This window comes from Pleurodeles waltl, chromosome 7 (genome assembly GCF_031143425.1).
Source record: "Pleurodeles waltl isolate 20211129_DDA chromosome 7, aPleWal1.hap1.20221129, whole genome shotgun sequence".
In the NCBI taxonomy this organism is placed as follows: domain Eukaryota; kingdom Metazoa; phylum Chordata; class Amphibia; order Caudata; family Salamandridae; genus Pleurodeles; species Pleurodeles waltl.
Window position 1 is genome coordinate 1,195,478,794 of NC_090446.1, and position 16,946 is coordinate 1,195,495,739.

Here is a 16,946-nt window from a genome sequence, read left to right on the forward strand (position 1 = left end):
CTTCATCCTCGCTTGGACCACTGCCTTGTTGCCGTCTGCCAGAGTTAAATAACTTGGTCTAGTGCATTGACTGTGAGGACATGGCAGATCTGTGATATGTCGCGCTCCCCTACTGCTTCCATTGTCACCCGAGATTCCAGGCAGCAAAACTTTATAAGGGAGGACATCTTAGTTTTGTATTGGTAAGTTGCAAGTCATAGCTCCAGATATATCTGTATAGAACTGAGAAAGGTGAAGTGTGAAATTCTTAGTGAGCATTTCAAAAGATCAAAAGATTTGAGGTGTTTGCTGGCCATAATGTCATCTACTTTAGAGATGCCAATAAAATTCCATTATTTAAATACCTCTTTCACTGACACCTGTTGGAGTCTTGTAGCATATCACGGGGTTGCGAGTTGTCATCTCCTGTACTCCCATCCATCTCAAGGCCTTTTGCCAGCACCCAGGGTCTGTTTTCATGGGCTCAGGAAAAAAGTTCGGGAATTTCATCCCATATAGACTGGACCTTAAAGCTGGGCCCACTAAAACAATAGCTTGCTGCTAATTAACTCATCATCACTGTCTCCAAATAACAGCTCACTGATTATAATGAGCTGATATGGCCAGTCGTATTGAGTCCCCCACAGAATAATGACTAAAGATTGTGGGAGGCTTCCCCAACCACATGGACCTCATATACATATCTTTGATTGCGTTGAAAAATGATGCTAGGATGGTCTTGTGTAATTTTAGACTACATATAGAATTTTGGGCACAGCGACCATCTTCCATAGGGAGACTTGAAACAGAATATTAATAGGAAGAGTGTCTCATGTTTTCAAGTCTTTACAAGGTTTTGTGATTAGCAGATTGTGTTTAGGTGACAACGAATCACAGGGTATGATGATATGTGAATGCAGAGGTATCTGAAACTGTTAGTGGAAAGCTGCAGTGGTAAGGTCCAATCCCTTCACAGCAATTTCCCATTTACTGGGAAGACCATTGATTTGTTCCAGTTCACAGCCAGTCTAGATGCCTGACCATAGACGTCTAATATTTGTATCAAGCGATCTTTTGTCCAGCTGGTATGATGAATGAGGAGAAACAAGTCATCCATGTATAGGAACACCCTGCCCTCAATGCTCTCAGCCTGACAAAATCCATGTTTAGGGCCATCCTTCCCAATTCAAATGGTAAGGGATTCTATTGCCATGGCGAACAAGAGTGGGGCGAGAGGACAGCTCTGTCTCGTACCTCTTTCCTTAGGAAAAGGTGGCCACTGACTCCCAAATGTGTCCCGGCCCTGTGACAAAGAACATGTGCCAAATCCAGGAAGAAGGGATCAAAGACCATTTTCTGGATAATCTGCCAAAGGATCCTCCATTGCATCGAGTCAAAGGCTTTTTCAACAGTGTAAAAGTTCCAAGCATCTCCCAAAGGACCAGGGTAGACAAAGCTGAGTACCTCTCACTAGCATAACGTAATTTTGATCTTGCTATATTGTTAAGCCTGTTGACCAAAACATTTGCTAACATTTGTACTTCATTATGTATCAGTAAGGTGGGCCTATATGACTGCCATTGGACTGGATGGTAACCTGGTCTAAAAATTGCAGATATAGTTGTGCCACTGAGATCACGTGATAATAACCACAACTGAGCAGCTTCTTTAAACAATGTCAGTAGGTGCAGGATCAAGAGGAAGGTCAGTCAATTAAAAGAAAACTCTACCGGGAGACTATTTTGGTTGGTTTATTGGTGGTCTGTCTCTATTTCAGGGCATCTGCTATTCTGATTTTCAGGTACGGGTGTATCCAGGAGGTCCCTCTCTGTCTGAGACAAATTCAGAACAGTCAGCTCTGCTGACGGAAGCCTAACATGTTCCCTCAAGAGTGCAGAATGATGCCACGGAAGTTTGCTGGTAATACTGAGTTAATATATTTTGCTTATGAGGCCATATAGCCCTGTGGTTATCTACTTCCATTATGATCCAAGCAGTTGCGACACAACAAGCTAACTAGTACAACAGCTTGCCAGTCATCATCAAATTCATAAATTTGGTATTGTGTGGCCAGGGCTGTTTCCACGGTCATATGATGTGGCTCATGTGTTGTGATCTCTAATTGGAAAAATGTGAACACTACTTTCACTGTTACATTTTCTTTCTACTGCAGCCTGCTTTCATATATAGGGTAACCCTTTAAATAGATTTATATGAGCTGTTTCCTTAAGAATGCCGTAGACCTGCCTCTCAACACTGCTTTATATGCTTCCCATATATGCTTCCCACAGTGTCTTTCACTTTACCAGTGTTTAGTTCAAAATGTTTGGGCTTCTTCCTGCAAACATTTAACAAACCCATCATGCGTTTAGTTGACACATACAGGTGCCCTTTTTGTTTGCTTGGCACATGGTCAATTCAAGGAGTGAGTGGTTGGAGACTCCTCCCATTCCCCACACACCTGAATCCTTACTCCGAGGAAGAGGTATAAATTCACCATAGATTACAGGAAATAGTCTTTATATGAAATAGAGCGGTGTGCTCCTGGGTTTCAGGAGTACTACTGTCCATATCTTCCATGTGCGTCAGATCCTGCACAAGCCTAATGATTCAACCCAGCTCGAAAGTACAGTGTCCCTACTAGGCGGGTTAGTAAACCCTACAAGTAGCCATATGTTTATCCAGAATAGAATCTTCACCAATTACAGTTGTGCTAATTTGGGATTTACAGGGGTCTCAGCTGAATGAAGGCAGGGAAAAAAACTGATTGGGGACCTTTTATGTGCTTCTAAAGTACCTGAACTTTCTAGAAATCCTTGCCTGTTATCTGTGTCGATTTCTGCAACCATTTCTGGAAGGGTTTTGTGCAGTTGAATGGCTACCCCACACAAATTCCCTTGTAAATCCAGGGTGGTATATTCTATTAAATACGTATTTACCAACAAAATCTCACATTGCTTAACAGGTGAGTCTCCTGCAACATCAGCACCCTGTATTGTATTGTTTAAAGGAATGACAGACTGCCCCTCATCAAACCTCTGAGGACCCCGATATTCCAAATTACCCTAACTGTGGAGGTATTAGATGTCATTACAGTAGGTGCTGTTCTCGCAGAGCAATGTAGTTAGTGTGTCCACGATAGGCAGAGACCTGCCAATGAGTGTGTGCCTTCAATGTGTGACTCTGTGTCACATATCACCAACGAGTCTACAACTCAATCCCCAACCCTTTCAACCCTGAAGCATCTGCCACCCAAAATCTAAAACTGGATTCCTAACACTACAAAGACTGCGGATTACATGTGTCCTTTACCCATGTGTAAGTTAAGGGAACCGGTCTGCCATTCTCTTATCTGACAATCAACAGCTACTTAGTAACGCATACTGAAGTGTGAGAGAAAGAATACTGGACCCTCTTACAGGAGAGAGTATCTCAAAACAGCTACAAAAAGCTACAAAAAGCAAGCAGGAGCTGATTCTTTCTTGCATTCAGTCACATACTTACATAGCACAATAAAACATGGACACATTCTCAACAATAAATAAAAGATAAATAAAAAAGGGGAAAAAATAAAGCATGCTTCCAACTAAACATAGTGAGTATATGCCTGCAACAAGAAATACAATTAAACATGACAGTTGATGGCCATCTTGAAATGGTGTAGTACATAGTGCTTTGTTGTTTTAGAGCTCCAGCGGGCATCCACATTTAGATCCAACATGTTGTCCATTTTGGAATGGTAAAAACGATACACTTTGGACATTCCATGATGGTTCACTTAGTTTCGAGACAGTTGCCACATAGGATTCAGCACAGTGCAGATGAAATGAGCAACAAGCAAGCAGCTCTTTTAGGCTGCTTGCAGAGGTGTAGTATGCTCTAAAACATTAAAATAATATGTGAAAAAAGGAAATAAATGAAAATGGAATGGAAAAATAAAGGACTGATCCACACCTAAGGCACTGAAACCCACTCATTTTCAGGTATATGTGCATATAAGAAACAAAGTCAATGGCTGAAATGGACTGACATATTGCACCATGTTGTACGATGTCATAGAAGGAATCAGTGTCAATGACACTCATATGGACCAAAGGTAGAAGAGGGCTGATTTAAAGCCCCTTTAAGTGTGTAGCCAATCCCATGCTGTTCATTGCCAAAGGCACTGCGAGATGTGGTGTTGGCCTCCAGTGGAGGATTGGCTGCAGGGCCTGGTCACAGGCTGGTCCTCTGGTCAGTGCTCACTGTAAACGACCAAAGGTCGTGTACAACGGAGACAGGGTGCCAATGGTGGGTGGCCCAGCGCCAAGCCCACACTGCATACTGTTGAAGGATGTGTGCAGCAGGGACTGGCTGCCTGCTGGGTTAAGGCGCAGGGCCTGGCCAAAGGCCAGGCTGACAGGGAAAACCACTGCTGTGCACAGTCAAAAACTGTGCTCAGTGGTGTAGTAGGGGGAATATAATCAAAATCCCTAGAAAATCACTGAAAAACCAAAGGTTAAAGTGATATTATAGTTAGGTATGGTAATAAGATCTTATCTTCTGTGAAAAAATCCTCCGAAAATCACTGGAAAAAAACAAAGGTTAAAGTGCTGTTATAGTTAGGTACTGAAATAACACAAAAACGAAGGTTTAAAAAACAAAAAACACTAACATTCACCAGATATAGTTTTCTGAGCTAACTATAACTTCTACCCTTGCCAGGCACTACTTATGACCTGAAATATTACATCGCTCATGAGACTGTAAACATCATAATTGATAATGACATCATTGACAGCATCATTGATGATTTTTAATTGTATTTCCTCCATAGTCTGCAATATATCAACATTTTTAGGAAAGTTATGGAAATAAACATCCAGACATTATAAGCATCCTCATTACATAGAATCTGTGAATTGTGCAATTAGTTAACATAGGCACTTGGCCAGATATCCACCAGTGGATATTCTATTGTCAGAAGCAGCTTTAGTTTTCCTAAAATATTTTCTGGAACAGCCCTTGGCTTAAAGCCACGACCTACTTCAAGTGCGCTTAGCCTTTACCGTGTTTAACTTGCAGCACTATTTCCACCCCAACCGTTAGGGATTTTTGAATGGTGTACCATGAAACTTTCAACATGCACAATTACAATTGCCTCAAAGGCTTACACTACCTCCATTCTAAGTTTCCCCATGAGTGCAGTCTATAACTCTATGATGTAAATGACTACTTATTTAAAATTACTATTTAAGTTACAGTTAGCTGTACCAAAAATAAAAAAATCAAACAAAAAAAAAATCACTAAAAGCATCTCAGGCTGTCCCAAGAGAGTCTACCAAGAATGTTTACATTGCAAATCATTTACCCCCAGGGTTCGTTAAAGTGGGTTGTGAACACCAAACCACTTGTCCGCTAAGGTAATTTCTAATATTCCATGTAACAAAATGCCTTTTTAGACTTTAACATTGTACAATAACAACCCACACTTAAATGCGTATTAGTGGTAACGTGTTTCATTAGTATTAAGAAAAGTTACAACAAAGGCAGTAGTCCTAAGTTATTAAAGAGATCAATTGATGGAATTTGAAGTAACTTTTTTCCAATAGCTATTGGAAAAAACCAATAGCTTTTATCATTGGCTTGTACCATAAAAAACTCAAGCCTACTATTTTAAGTAAAAGCTTTCCCAGAACACAACCATCAAGCTACAGTCATAAATTACACGCATGCAAAATTACAGTTGTCACAATATAAAAACCCTTGTAGAGGACTCAATAATTAACATCGTAATACAAAACTGTTACTGCCACAATTTGTTCAAGTGTTTCATCAAAATCCAAACCTTTGCCTACTACAATAATCTGCATGATTCCATTAACAAAATGCCTGCATCCTGGCATTAGCACTGTGTAATAACATTACATTTCTAAAAGCATATTGCCGTTGTCACATGCTTTTCACATTAAGCAACTCAGGCCTACTGAATTTTTTATAACTTTACACAGTAAACGGATTAAGCCTATGGAATCTGACATTACATTTGCTAATTAAAGAGATAATCAATAAGGCCTATAAACGTTACAACTGGCTTTTCACTATAACAAACACAAGCCTATATAATTGTGCATAAACTGGCAACCATTTAGCACACAGTAATAAAATTACAGTGGTATGAAATTCAAAATTACACAAAGTTAGCAAATATATACAATACTTTTCAAAAGTACCTAACAAAGAATCACAGTGAAAATCTTCTACTCCCCCCCCCGGGTAAAGAGGGTGACTAACAGCAAAACCCTTGCATAATATGGTAATCTGCACGTTTTTTTAATTTTGTTTACAAAGTACAAAAATACGAAGTTATTAAAATATAGTACTACATAGGGTGGCACCAAAATACCTCATATTAAATACATATTATATAATAGGTAACAATTAAAAGCATAAGATACACAATATGTATTTAAATTACATAAAGGAAAAATGCATAGAAAGTGCCTGTATATTTGTTATTAATGGCTCATACGTTACCCTTAAATGATGGCAATCATCATTTTGCACGATTGACATTTCAATTCCACAGAAATCTATAAAGGGATACTACAATCCCTTCATTCTCCACGGATTTCTACTTAGCTATGATTCAGCAATCTGTAGTCTGGCCAAATTAATAGAGGCAAATACCAATCCAGTATATTTCTGAGGAATTTGCGTAGGAAAACCCCAACATCAGGAGTTTTTGCAGAGGGAGAAATAGTAATACCAAGAAGTCTGCTAATCGTTTTAAAGACTTGTGTGCAGAGATTCTGTATTAGAGTGCAATATATCAATAGACAAGTTGTAAAAGCTGAGGTAGTTTGACAGTGGAAGCAGTCTACGTCAATGCAGCACTACCAAGTACACAGTCTGTGAGATTTTATGTAGCAAAACTCCTATGTACAACTTGTAAAATATTGTAATAACAACTAGACATTAAAGGCCTTTTGGTTTCAACAAATGTTTTTCATGAGAGGTAAACCAGGCCTGCTGCGTCATCAAAAGTTTTCATAAACATATCAGACTTGAAGCACGGAACATACGTTTTCCCCGTGAACCAGTCAGGCCTGTAGTCTTAAGCACTGGCTTGTCACCTTAACCAATTCAGGCCTACTGTATTGAGTATGAACTTTCCACAAGCCAACTATCAGACTTACAGACTTAAAATTACTCAATGCATACAAAATTAAGGTTGGCAGAGCAAAATACTACCTCTCCAAAGAGATGCTAATAAGGACTATCACAGTCCAAATCTTATATCTCCATGGTTTGTCATAGGTGTAAACACAGCAAAGCCTTGCCTGTAATAGTCATCCGCTAGATTATATTTAAGAAAATAGATCTTCACAGGTTTAATATAGAGTAAGAACAATCCACCCTTGAATACCTATTGACTTCAAAATACGTTTTTCACAAGCAATGGATTAGGCTTACAGCCTTTGTGTTTACTTTTCATAATAAACAGTTCAGTCCTATAGCCTTGATCATAATTAGATCAGGCCCATAACTTTGTTAATTGGCTTGTTACCATAAAGAACAAAGCCCTGTTGTATTGAGTATAAGTTGTCCCACAAGATAAAAAGTGCAACACAAACATTACTTTTGAAAGGAAGTATACAACTTCTGCCCAATCAAATTCTGTACTCATCAAAAACAGCATGTGGGGGCAGCCAATACTCATCCATCAGTAGCAGTTCTGTAAGCTCTTTTTCTGTTGATCACACCATGATCAGGAGATACTTGTGCTGTCAAGCCTCAACTAACTAAAAAAAAACAACAACAAAAAAACAGGTAGCTCAAAGTGACCTCCACCGGGCCAAATAAAGAATCATGCAAGTGGCGACCCCAAAATATGTATATTTTAAAAAAGGATACATCTGGTGCATGGACACAGCCCTCAGCAGTGATTGCTTAAGCTGGCTAATCTTCTCTTTGAGATTGTGCATCTGGTGTCTCACCGTCATATTAAGCTGCAAAAGAAAGACAAATAGAAGCTGTTTTTTTCAATAACAGGAGAGTTTGAGTGTCTGTCTAGCTGGACCAAGTCAACAAAATCATAGTAAGCATTTCAGTATCTTTTAAAAATGTTCCCTTTTTTGATTACCATAAAATGTGATTTTCAAGACATTGTTGACATAGAGCATGGGTACTCACAAACTTTTTCTCGGGGGCCAAAATTGCAGTATGGTTTGCGGCCGAGGGCCGCACTGAAGTGACAGCGGGGGGCGGGGCTTAGAGGGGGAACAACCACCCCACCCCCTTTTTCAAAACAATGCCCCTACCCCAGTAACACACACAGCGCGCACACATACAGCGCCATCTGCTCTCACCCCTACCCCAGTAACACACACAGCGCGCACACATACAGCGCCATCTGCTCTCACCCCTACCCCAGTAACACACACAGCGCGCACACACACAGCGCCATCTGCTCTCACCCCTACCCCAGTAACACACACAGCGCCATCTGCTCTCACCCCTACCCCAGTAACACACACTGCGCCATCTGCTCCCACCCCTACCCCAGTAACACACACAGCGCCATCTGCTCTCACCCCTACCCCAGTAACACACACTGCGCCATCTGCACACAGCGCCATCTGCTCTCACCCCTACCCCAGTAACACACACAGCGCCATCTTCTCTCACCCCTACCCCAGTAACACACACTGCGCCATCTGCACACAGCGCCATCTGCTCCCACCCCTACCCCAGTAACACACACAGCGCCATCTGCTCTCACCCCTACCCCAGTAACACACACTGCGCCATCTGCACACAGCGCCATCTGCTCTCACCCCTACCCCAGTAACACACACAGCGCCATCTGCTCTCACCTCTACCCCAGTAACACACACTGCGCCATCTGCACACAGCGCCATCTGCTCTCACCCCTACCCCAGTAACACACACTGCGCCATCTGCACACAGCGCCATCTGCTCTCACCCCTACCCCAGTAACACACACAGCGCCATCTGCTCTCACCCCTACCCCAGTAACACACACTGCGCCATCTGCACACAGCGCCATCTGCTCCCACCCCTACCCCAGTAACACACACAGCGCCATCTGCTCTCACCCCTACCCCAGTAACACACACTGCGCCATCTGCACACAGCGCCATCTGCTCTCACTCCTACCCCAGTAACACACACAGCGCCATCTGCTCTCACCCCTACCCCAGTAACACACACAGCGCGCACACACACAGCGCCATCTGCTCTCACCCCTACCCCAGTAACACACACAGCGCGCACACATACAGCGCCATCTGCTCTCACCCCTACCCCAGTAACACACACAGCGCGCACACACACAGCGCCATCTGCTCTCACCCCTACCCCAGTAACACACACAGCGCCATCTGCTCTCACCCCTACCCCAGTAACACACACTGCGCCATCTGCACACAGCGCCATCTGCTCCCACCCCTACCCCAGTAACACACACAGCGCCATCTGCTCTCACCCCTACCCCAGTAACACACACTGCGCCATCTGCACACAGCGCCATCTGCTCTCACCCCTACCCCAGTAACACACACAGCGCCATCTGCTCTCACCCCTACCCCAGTAACACACACTGCGCCATCTGCACACAGCGCCATCTGCTCTCACCCCTACCCCAGTAACACACACTGCGCCATCTGCACACAGCGCCATCTGCTCTCACCCCTACCCCAGTAACACACACAGCGCCATCTGCTCTCACCCCTACCCCAGTAACACACACTGCGCCATCTGCACACAGCGCCATCTGCTCCCACCCCTACCCCAGTAACACACACAGCGCCATCTGCTCTCACCCCTACCCCAGTAACACACACTGCGCCATCTGCACACAGCGCCATCTGCTCTCACCCCTACCCCAGTAACACACACAGCGCCATCTGCTCTCACCCCTACCCCAGTAACACACACTGCGCCATCTGCACACAGCGCCATCTGCTCCCACCCCTACCCCAGTAACACACACAGTGCCATCTGCTCTCACCCCTACCCCAGTAACACACTGCGCCATCTGCACACAGCGCCATCTGCTCTCACCCCTACCCCAGTAACACACACTGCGCCATCTGCACACAGCGCCATCTGCTCTCACCCCTACCCCAGTAACACACACAGCGCCATCTGCTCTCACCCCTACCCCAGTAACACACACAGCGCGCACACACACAGCGCCATCTGCTCTCACCCCTACCCCAGTAACACACACAGCGCGCACACATACAGCGCCATCTGCTCTCACCCCTACCCCAGTAACGCACACACACAGCGCCATCTGCTCTCACCCCTACCCCAGTAACACACACACACAGCGCACACACACAGCGCAATCTGCTCTCACGCCTACCCCAGTAACACACACTACATTAAAAACAAATAAATAAATAACCAAAGAGCCTTACCTGACTCAAAGCACTGTAAAGATGCCACAAATGTGGAACAGCAGGCAGGCAGGCGGGCAGCAGACGACCAAAGCCCCATAAAAGTTAGCTGCAAGCGCTGACTTTTATGGGGCTTTAGCTTCCAGGATCGTCAGGGCAACGCCATAAACAATGGCCGCCGTATGTAAACATAGAGGAGGGCCGCGGGAGCATGCTCCCGCGGCCCTCCTCTATGTTTACATACTGCTGCCATTATGATGTGGCGTTTGGTGTGCGTCTTGCGGGCCGCCAAGCTAGGTCCGTGGGGCCGCTGGCGGCCCGCGGGCCGTACTTTGAGTACTAGTGACATAGAGGGTCACCCGATGTAGGAGGCTGGACTGGCTTGTAGTGAGTACCAAGGGGTACTTACACCAGGCCCAGGTATCCCTTATTAGTGTATAGGGTGTCTAGCAGCTTAGGCTGATAGATAATGGTAGCTTAGCAGAGCAGCTTAGGCTGAACTAGGAGACGAGTGAAGCTCCTACAGTACCACTAGTGTCACTTGCACAATATCATAAGAAAACACAATACACAGATATACTAAAAATAAAGGTACTTTATTTTTATGACAATATGCCAAAGTATCTCAGAGTGTACCCTCAGTATGAGGATAGCAAATATACACAAGATATATGTACACAATACCAAAAATATGCAGTATAGTCTTAGAAAACAGTGCAAACAATGTATAGTTACAATAGGATGCAATGGGGACACATAGGGATAGGGGCAACACAAACCATATACTCCAAAAGTGGAATGCGAACCAGGAATGGACCCCAAACCTATGTGACCTTGTAGAGGGTCGCTGGGACTATTAGAAAATAGTGAGGGTTAGAAAAATAGCCCACCCCAAGACCCTGAAAAGTGAGTGCAAAGTGCACTAAAGTTCCCCAAAGGACATAGGAGTCGTGATAGGGGAATTCTGCAGGAAAGACACAAACCAGCAATGCAACAACGATGGATTTCCAGTCGAGGGTACCTGTGGAACAAGGGGACCAAGTCCAAAAGTCACAAGCAAGTCGGAGATGGGCAGATGCCCAGGAAATGCCAGCTGTGGGTGCAAAGAAGCTTCTACTGGACAGAAGAAGCTGAGGATTCTGCAGGAACGACAAGGGCTAGAGACTTCCCCTTTGGAGGATGGATACCCCACGCCGTGGAGAGTCGTGCAGAAGTGTTTTCCCGCCGAAAGGACGCCAACAAGCCTTGCTACCTGCAAGTCGTGCGTTTAGCGTTTTTGGATGCTGCTGTGGCCCAGGAAGGACCAGGATGTCGGCAATTGCGCCTGGGGACAGAGGGGGCGTCAAGCAAGACAAGGAGCCCTCTCAGAAGCAGGCAGCACCCGCAGAAGTGCCGGAACAGGCACTACGAAGAAGAGTGAAACAGTGCTCACCCGAAGTTGCACAAAGGAGTCCCACGTCGCCGGAGACCAACTTAGAAAGTCGTGCAATGCAGGTTAGAGTGCCGTGGACCCAGGCTTGGCTGTGCACAAAGGATTTCCGCCGGAAGTGCACAGAGGCCGGAGTAGCTGCAAAAGTCGCGGTTCCCAGCAATGCAGTCTGGCGTGGGGAGGCAAGGACTTACCTCCACCAAACTTGGACTGAAGAGTCACTGGACTGTGGGAGTCATTTGGACACAGTTGCTGGATTCAAGGGACCTCGCTCGTCGTGCTGAGAGGAGACCCAGGGGACCGGTGATGCAGTTCTTTGGTGCCTGCGGTTGCAGGGGGAAGATTCCGTCGACCCACGGGAGATTTCTTCGGAGCTTCTAGTGCAGAGAGGAGGCAGACTACCCCCACAGCATGCACCACCAGGAAAACAGTCGAGAAGGCGGCAGGATCAGCGTTACAGAGTTGCAGTAGTCGTCTTAGCTACTTTGTTGCAGTTTTGCAGGCTTCCAGCGCGGTCAGCAGTCAATTCCTTGGCAGAAGGTGAAGAGAGAGATGCAGAGGAACTCGGATGAGCTCTTGCATTCGTTATCTAAAGAATCCTCAGAGACAGAGACCCTAAATAGCCAGAAAAGAGGGTTTGGCTACCTAGGAGAGAGGATAGGCTAGCAACACCTGAAGGAGCCTATCAGAAGGAGTCTCTGACGTCACCTGGTGGCACTGGCCACTCAGAGCAGTCCAGTGTGCCAGCAGCACCTCTGTTTCCAAGATGGCAGAGGTCTGGAGCACACTGAAGGAGCTCTGGACACCTCCCAGGGGAGGTGCAGGTCAGGGGAGTGGTCACTCCCCTTTCCTTTGTCCAGTTTCGCGCCAGAGCAGGGCTAAGGGGTCCCTGAACCGGTGTAGACTGGCTTATGCAGAAATGGGCACCAAATGTGCCCATGAAAGCATTTCCAGAGGCTGGGGGAGGCTACTCACACCATTTTCCAAAGGGAGAGGGTGTAACACCCTCTCTCAGAGAAAGTCCTTTGTTCTGCCATCCTGGGACAAGCCTGGCTGAGGGGTTGGCAGCAGCCGCAGTGAAACCCCGGGAAAGGCAGTTTGGCAGTACCAGGGTCTGTGCTACAGACCACTGGGATCATGGGATTGTGCCAGCTATGCCAGGATGGCATAGAGGGGGCAATTCCATGATCATAGGCATGTTACATGGCCATATTCGGAGTTACCATTGTGAAGCTACATATAGGTAGTGACCTATATGTAGTGCACGCGTGTAATGGTGTCCCCGCACTCACAAAGTCCGGGGAATTTGCCCTGAACCATGTGGGGGCACCTTGGCTAGTGCCAGGGTGCCCTCACACTAAGTAACTTTGCACCTAACCTTTACCAGGTAAAGGTTAGACATATAGGTGACTTATAAGTTACTTAAGTGCAGTGTAAAATGGCTGTGAAATAACGTGGACGTTATTTCACTCAGGCTGCAGTGGCAGGCCTGTGTAAGAATTGTCAGAGCTCCCTATGGGTGGCAAAAGAAATGCTGCAGCCCATAGGGATCTCCTGGAACCCCAATACCCTGGGTACCTCAGTACCATATACTAGGGAATTATAAGGGTGTTCCAGTAAGCCAATGTAAATTGGTAAAATTGGTCACTAGCCTGTTAGTGACAATTTGAAAGAAATGAGAGAGCATAACCACTGAGGTTCTGGATAGCAGAGCCTCAGTGAGACAGTTAGTCACTACACAGGTAACACATTCAGGCACACTTATGAGCACTGGGGCCCTGGCTGGCAGGGTCCCAGTGACACATACAACTAAAACAACATATATACAGTGAAAAATGGGGGTAACATGCCAGGCAAGATGGTACTTTCCTACAACCGATTGATGGCATAGATGGTCACCCAAACTAATAATCCTGATGGGCTGACAATTTTGAATAGGCAAGGTAACAAAATCACAGAAATTGTTCTCATAAAAAGGCTGGTAGTATCTGGGGTGTGTGACTGGACAAAGAGGATGCATACAGATCCAGGAGGGAATCGCTAAACCTTTGGCAGCACGGTATTTTAGTGATGGAATTGTAGTGTAGATGTGCAAAACATATGCAGGACATCTGCAGATAATTTTCCAACTTGTATAAACCCAAGATATGACTCTATACAGGAGGACTACAGAGATTCTAAAGTGCTGGCTTTATTACCACTTGGATCAGTTCACCTAAGGGACTCATAAGCAGTCGATTATATTCTATTGTTAGAGGTGGGCTTTAGAACAATTGCTCTAAGAGCCTCTTTACAACTGCCACAGTAATCCAGACCTGTAAAAAAAAGAAACAGATGTTGTGCCTGAATTCCACGCGGAACGCAAATGCGCCACTAATGTAGCATTTTTTCCTGACACAGATATATTCAGGCAGAAACTGGCAAAAACTGTGCTGGGCAAAAAATGCAAGTCTATGGGTTTTGAGACTAAGACCTGGGAAAAACATGTAGTATTGCTCCATTATACCCATTCCAGCTGTGGAACAAGGGAGTCAGCACCTTACCAGAGCAAAAGTGAATCCTGCAGTATCAGTATTTTCCGAGTTGGTATTACCTTGCAAGACTATAGAGGAACGTTTTAGGGAGTATAAAAGTAGATACTCTCAACATTAGCAAACTGTTTGCAGAAGTGTAGTATGCTCTAAAAAAATTAAAATAAAATGTGAAAAAGGGAAATAAATGAAAATGGAATGGGAAAATAAAGGACTGACCCACACCTAAGGCACTGAAACCCACTGATTTTCAGGCAGATGTGCATATAAGCAAAAAAGTCAATGACTGAAATGGACTGACATATTGCACCACGCTGTACGATGTCATGTATGGAAGCAGAGTGTCAATGGCACTCATATGGACCAAAGGTAGAAGAGGGCTGACTTAAAGCCCCTGTAAGTGTGTAGCCAATCCCATGCTGTTCATTGCCAAAGGCACTGCGAGATGTGGTGCTGGCCTCCAGTGGAGGATTGGCTGCAATCCCAGCAATCCACTTATGATACAACGTGGCCTACACAAGTTAGTAGGTATTATTATGTAAAATAAATGACACGTACTGATTATTTTATTTTAGTAAATTTAAAATACTTTTTACTTTTAAAGTATTTTATACGTCCTAGAGATTTGCAGCAATCACCTATCCTTGACCCAATATTTCCACTCAGATGTTGCTTGGAGAGTCATGACCTTTGAAGATTACATTCTCACCTCGCTGCTCATTCTCTGCACCCCCCAAAGAACCCGTGATGTCAGCACGTGCCCACCAATCATGCCTTTCCACTACGCAGGGAAAACATGAGTAATGTGATGCGGCCAACAGTCATGCGTTTTTGTTGAGGCAATAAACAGGCCCAGTTGTTTCCCAGGCTTGTTTGCAGTAGAATCATAACCTCCAACAAAAAACCCAGCCAAAGTCACCTCCTAAAAACGAAATAATTCCAGGAGGAAAGGTGTGTCCAGAGGAACACAAACACCAGGCCAAACAAGGTTGTGCACTTCTTCCCTGCCAAAAATATTTTGCTGAAGAGCACCAGAACCTGCGGATATCGGCAGACACTACAGGAGTTTATTTTTACATATTACAGTAGAAAAAAAAGAAATATTCGAAAATGAAATATTGAAAGAACTGATTTCAAGAAGATGTAACAGTCAATACGGAATGTTTTAGGGCCCGCATAATAGAGATACTGTTACACAACACATTCTACTCACACCTACTCAATGAAGCAATTGACGATGTTCTTAATAATGAGATTATCCTTGTATCTCGAGGGCCAAGGTTCCGTGAAGACCTTCATGATAAAGGCCACCTCCAATTCCAGAGAAGTAAACTATACCTCTCACAAACACAGTAGTGCCTCAAATGATCAGGGACAAAACTTATGAGGTGCACATATTCAGATATAAGGTTCAGAAATAGGGGACAAGAACATCAAGAGGGCTCTCTCTGCTGAACAGTTAACCAATTGGTTTAGCAGGGGAAAAGACATTCTGCTTTTCGGAAATGCTTTGCGTATCCATGATTTCTATATGGCATCAGTAAGATGACACAGTTAGTTAAATGTCCACGACCATGTTTGCAGTGACCTGCAGGTCAAAACCATGAATCCCGAAACGGCAGACTATTATAAAACACGTGATGTTTAGCACATGAACTCAATTTAGCATGTCTGTGGTCGACGTGCTATTTATCGTATGTGATATTTACCACCCGCAAAGAATTACACATGTCATAAATAAACCAAATTGAAAATATAAGAAGTCATTAAAACCAGTGGAAAATGCACCTTAAAATACCACTAGTCAAAAGCAGGTCATAAAAATTCCTGAAAGAGTAGCAAACAAAAGAAAATCTGTAAAACAATATAAAATGATTAAGGGCCTCATTGTGGCAGTGGAGGTCCAACTGCCGCAACTTTGGCGGCTGGACCTCCTTATGAGTGTGGCAGATGAACCACCAGAAGACTGCAAGTGGGCCTTCGGCCCGCCATAGTCAGTGCGGCGGGGACCACAGAAGTCCTTACCGCAGCTGCCAATTTGGAGATTTCGACATTGGGACCGCCGTGGCCATAACGACCTGCAGGACCACCAAGCTTTCTATGGCGATCCCACTGCCATGGAAAGCTTGGTGGTCAGGCAGATAAGTGGTCCAGAACAGGGGACCCCAGAGGGTACAGCCCCATGGAAAGTGACCCGTGAACAACGTGGTGCATGAGCACAGTCCATCCACCGTGCCAACAGGTAGGGATGCATGGCTTAGCAGTAGCTCCATACTACTGCCGTCTGCCTCCCCCCACCAGTCATGCCAGCCCCCTGGGGAACTCGTAATCTGGGGGCCTTGGGACCATCGGCCTGGCACTCTTCAAAAGACCCACCATCGCGGTCTGACCGCCAAACTCATGATGAGGCCCTAAAACAAACATAATATTGCAAAATACACAGTAGATACGCTGTTTGAGCTGAATAAGATAAAATCAGACACACACCTGTATATAGGGCCAGACCAACATAAACAGCCGGGTGAAGGTCTCACAGGTTGATTGGAGCAGCTCATACTTCCATTCAGTAGTGCACTACCATGTATGCCGCACTGCTAT

The 16,946-nt window shown here is 44.9% G+C and overlaps 1 protein-coding gene across 1 annotated transcript in view; it reads right to left on the minus strand.

The window, feature by feature from the left end:
• Positions 1–16,946, minus strand: part of STX8 (syntaxin 8) — an 812,050-nt gene that overhangs the window by 734,728 nt on the left and 60,376 nt on the right. Inside the window, exon 3 of the mRNA XM_069200320.1 lies at positions 7,876–7,970. Coding sequence (XP_069056421.1) covers positions 7,876–7,970 — 95 coding nt within the window. The remainder of the gene's footprint in view (positions 1–7,875; positions 7,971–16,946) is intronic.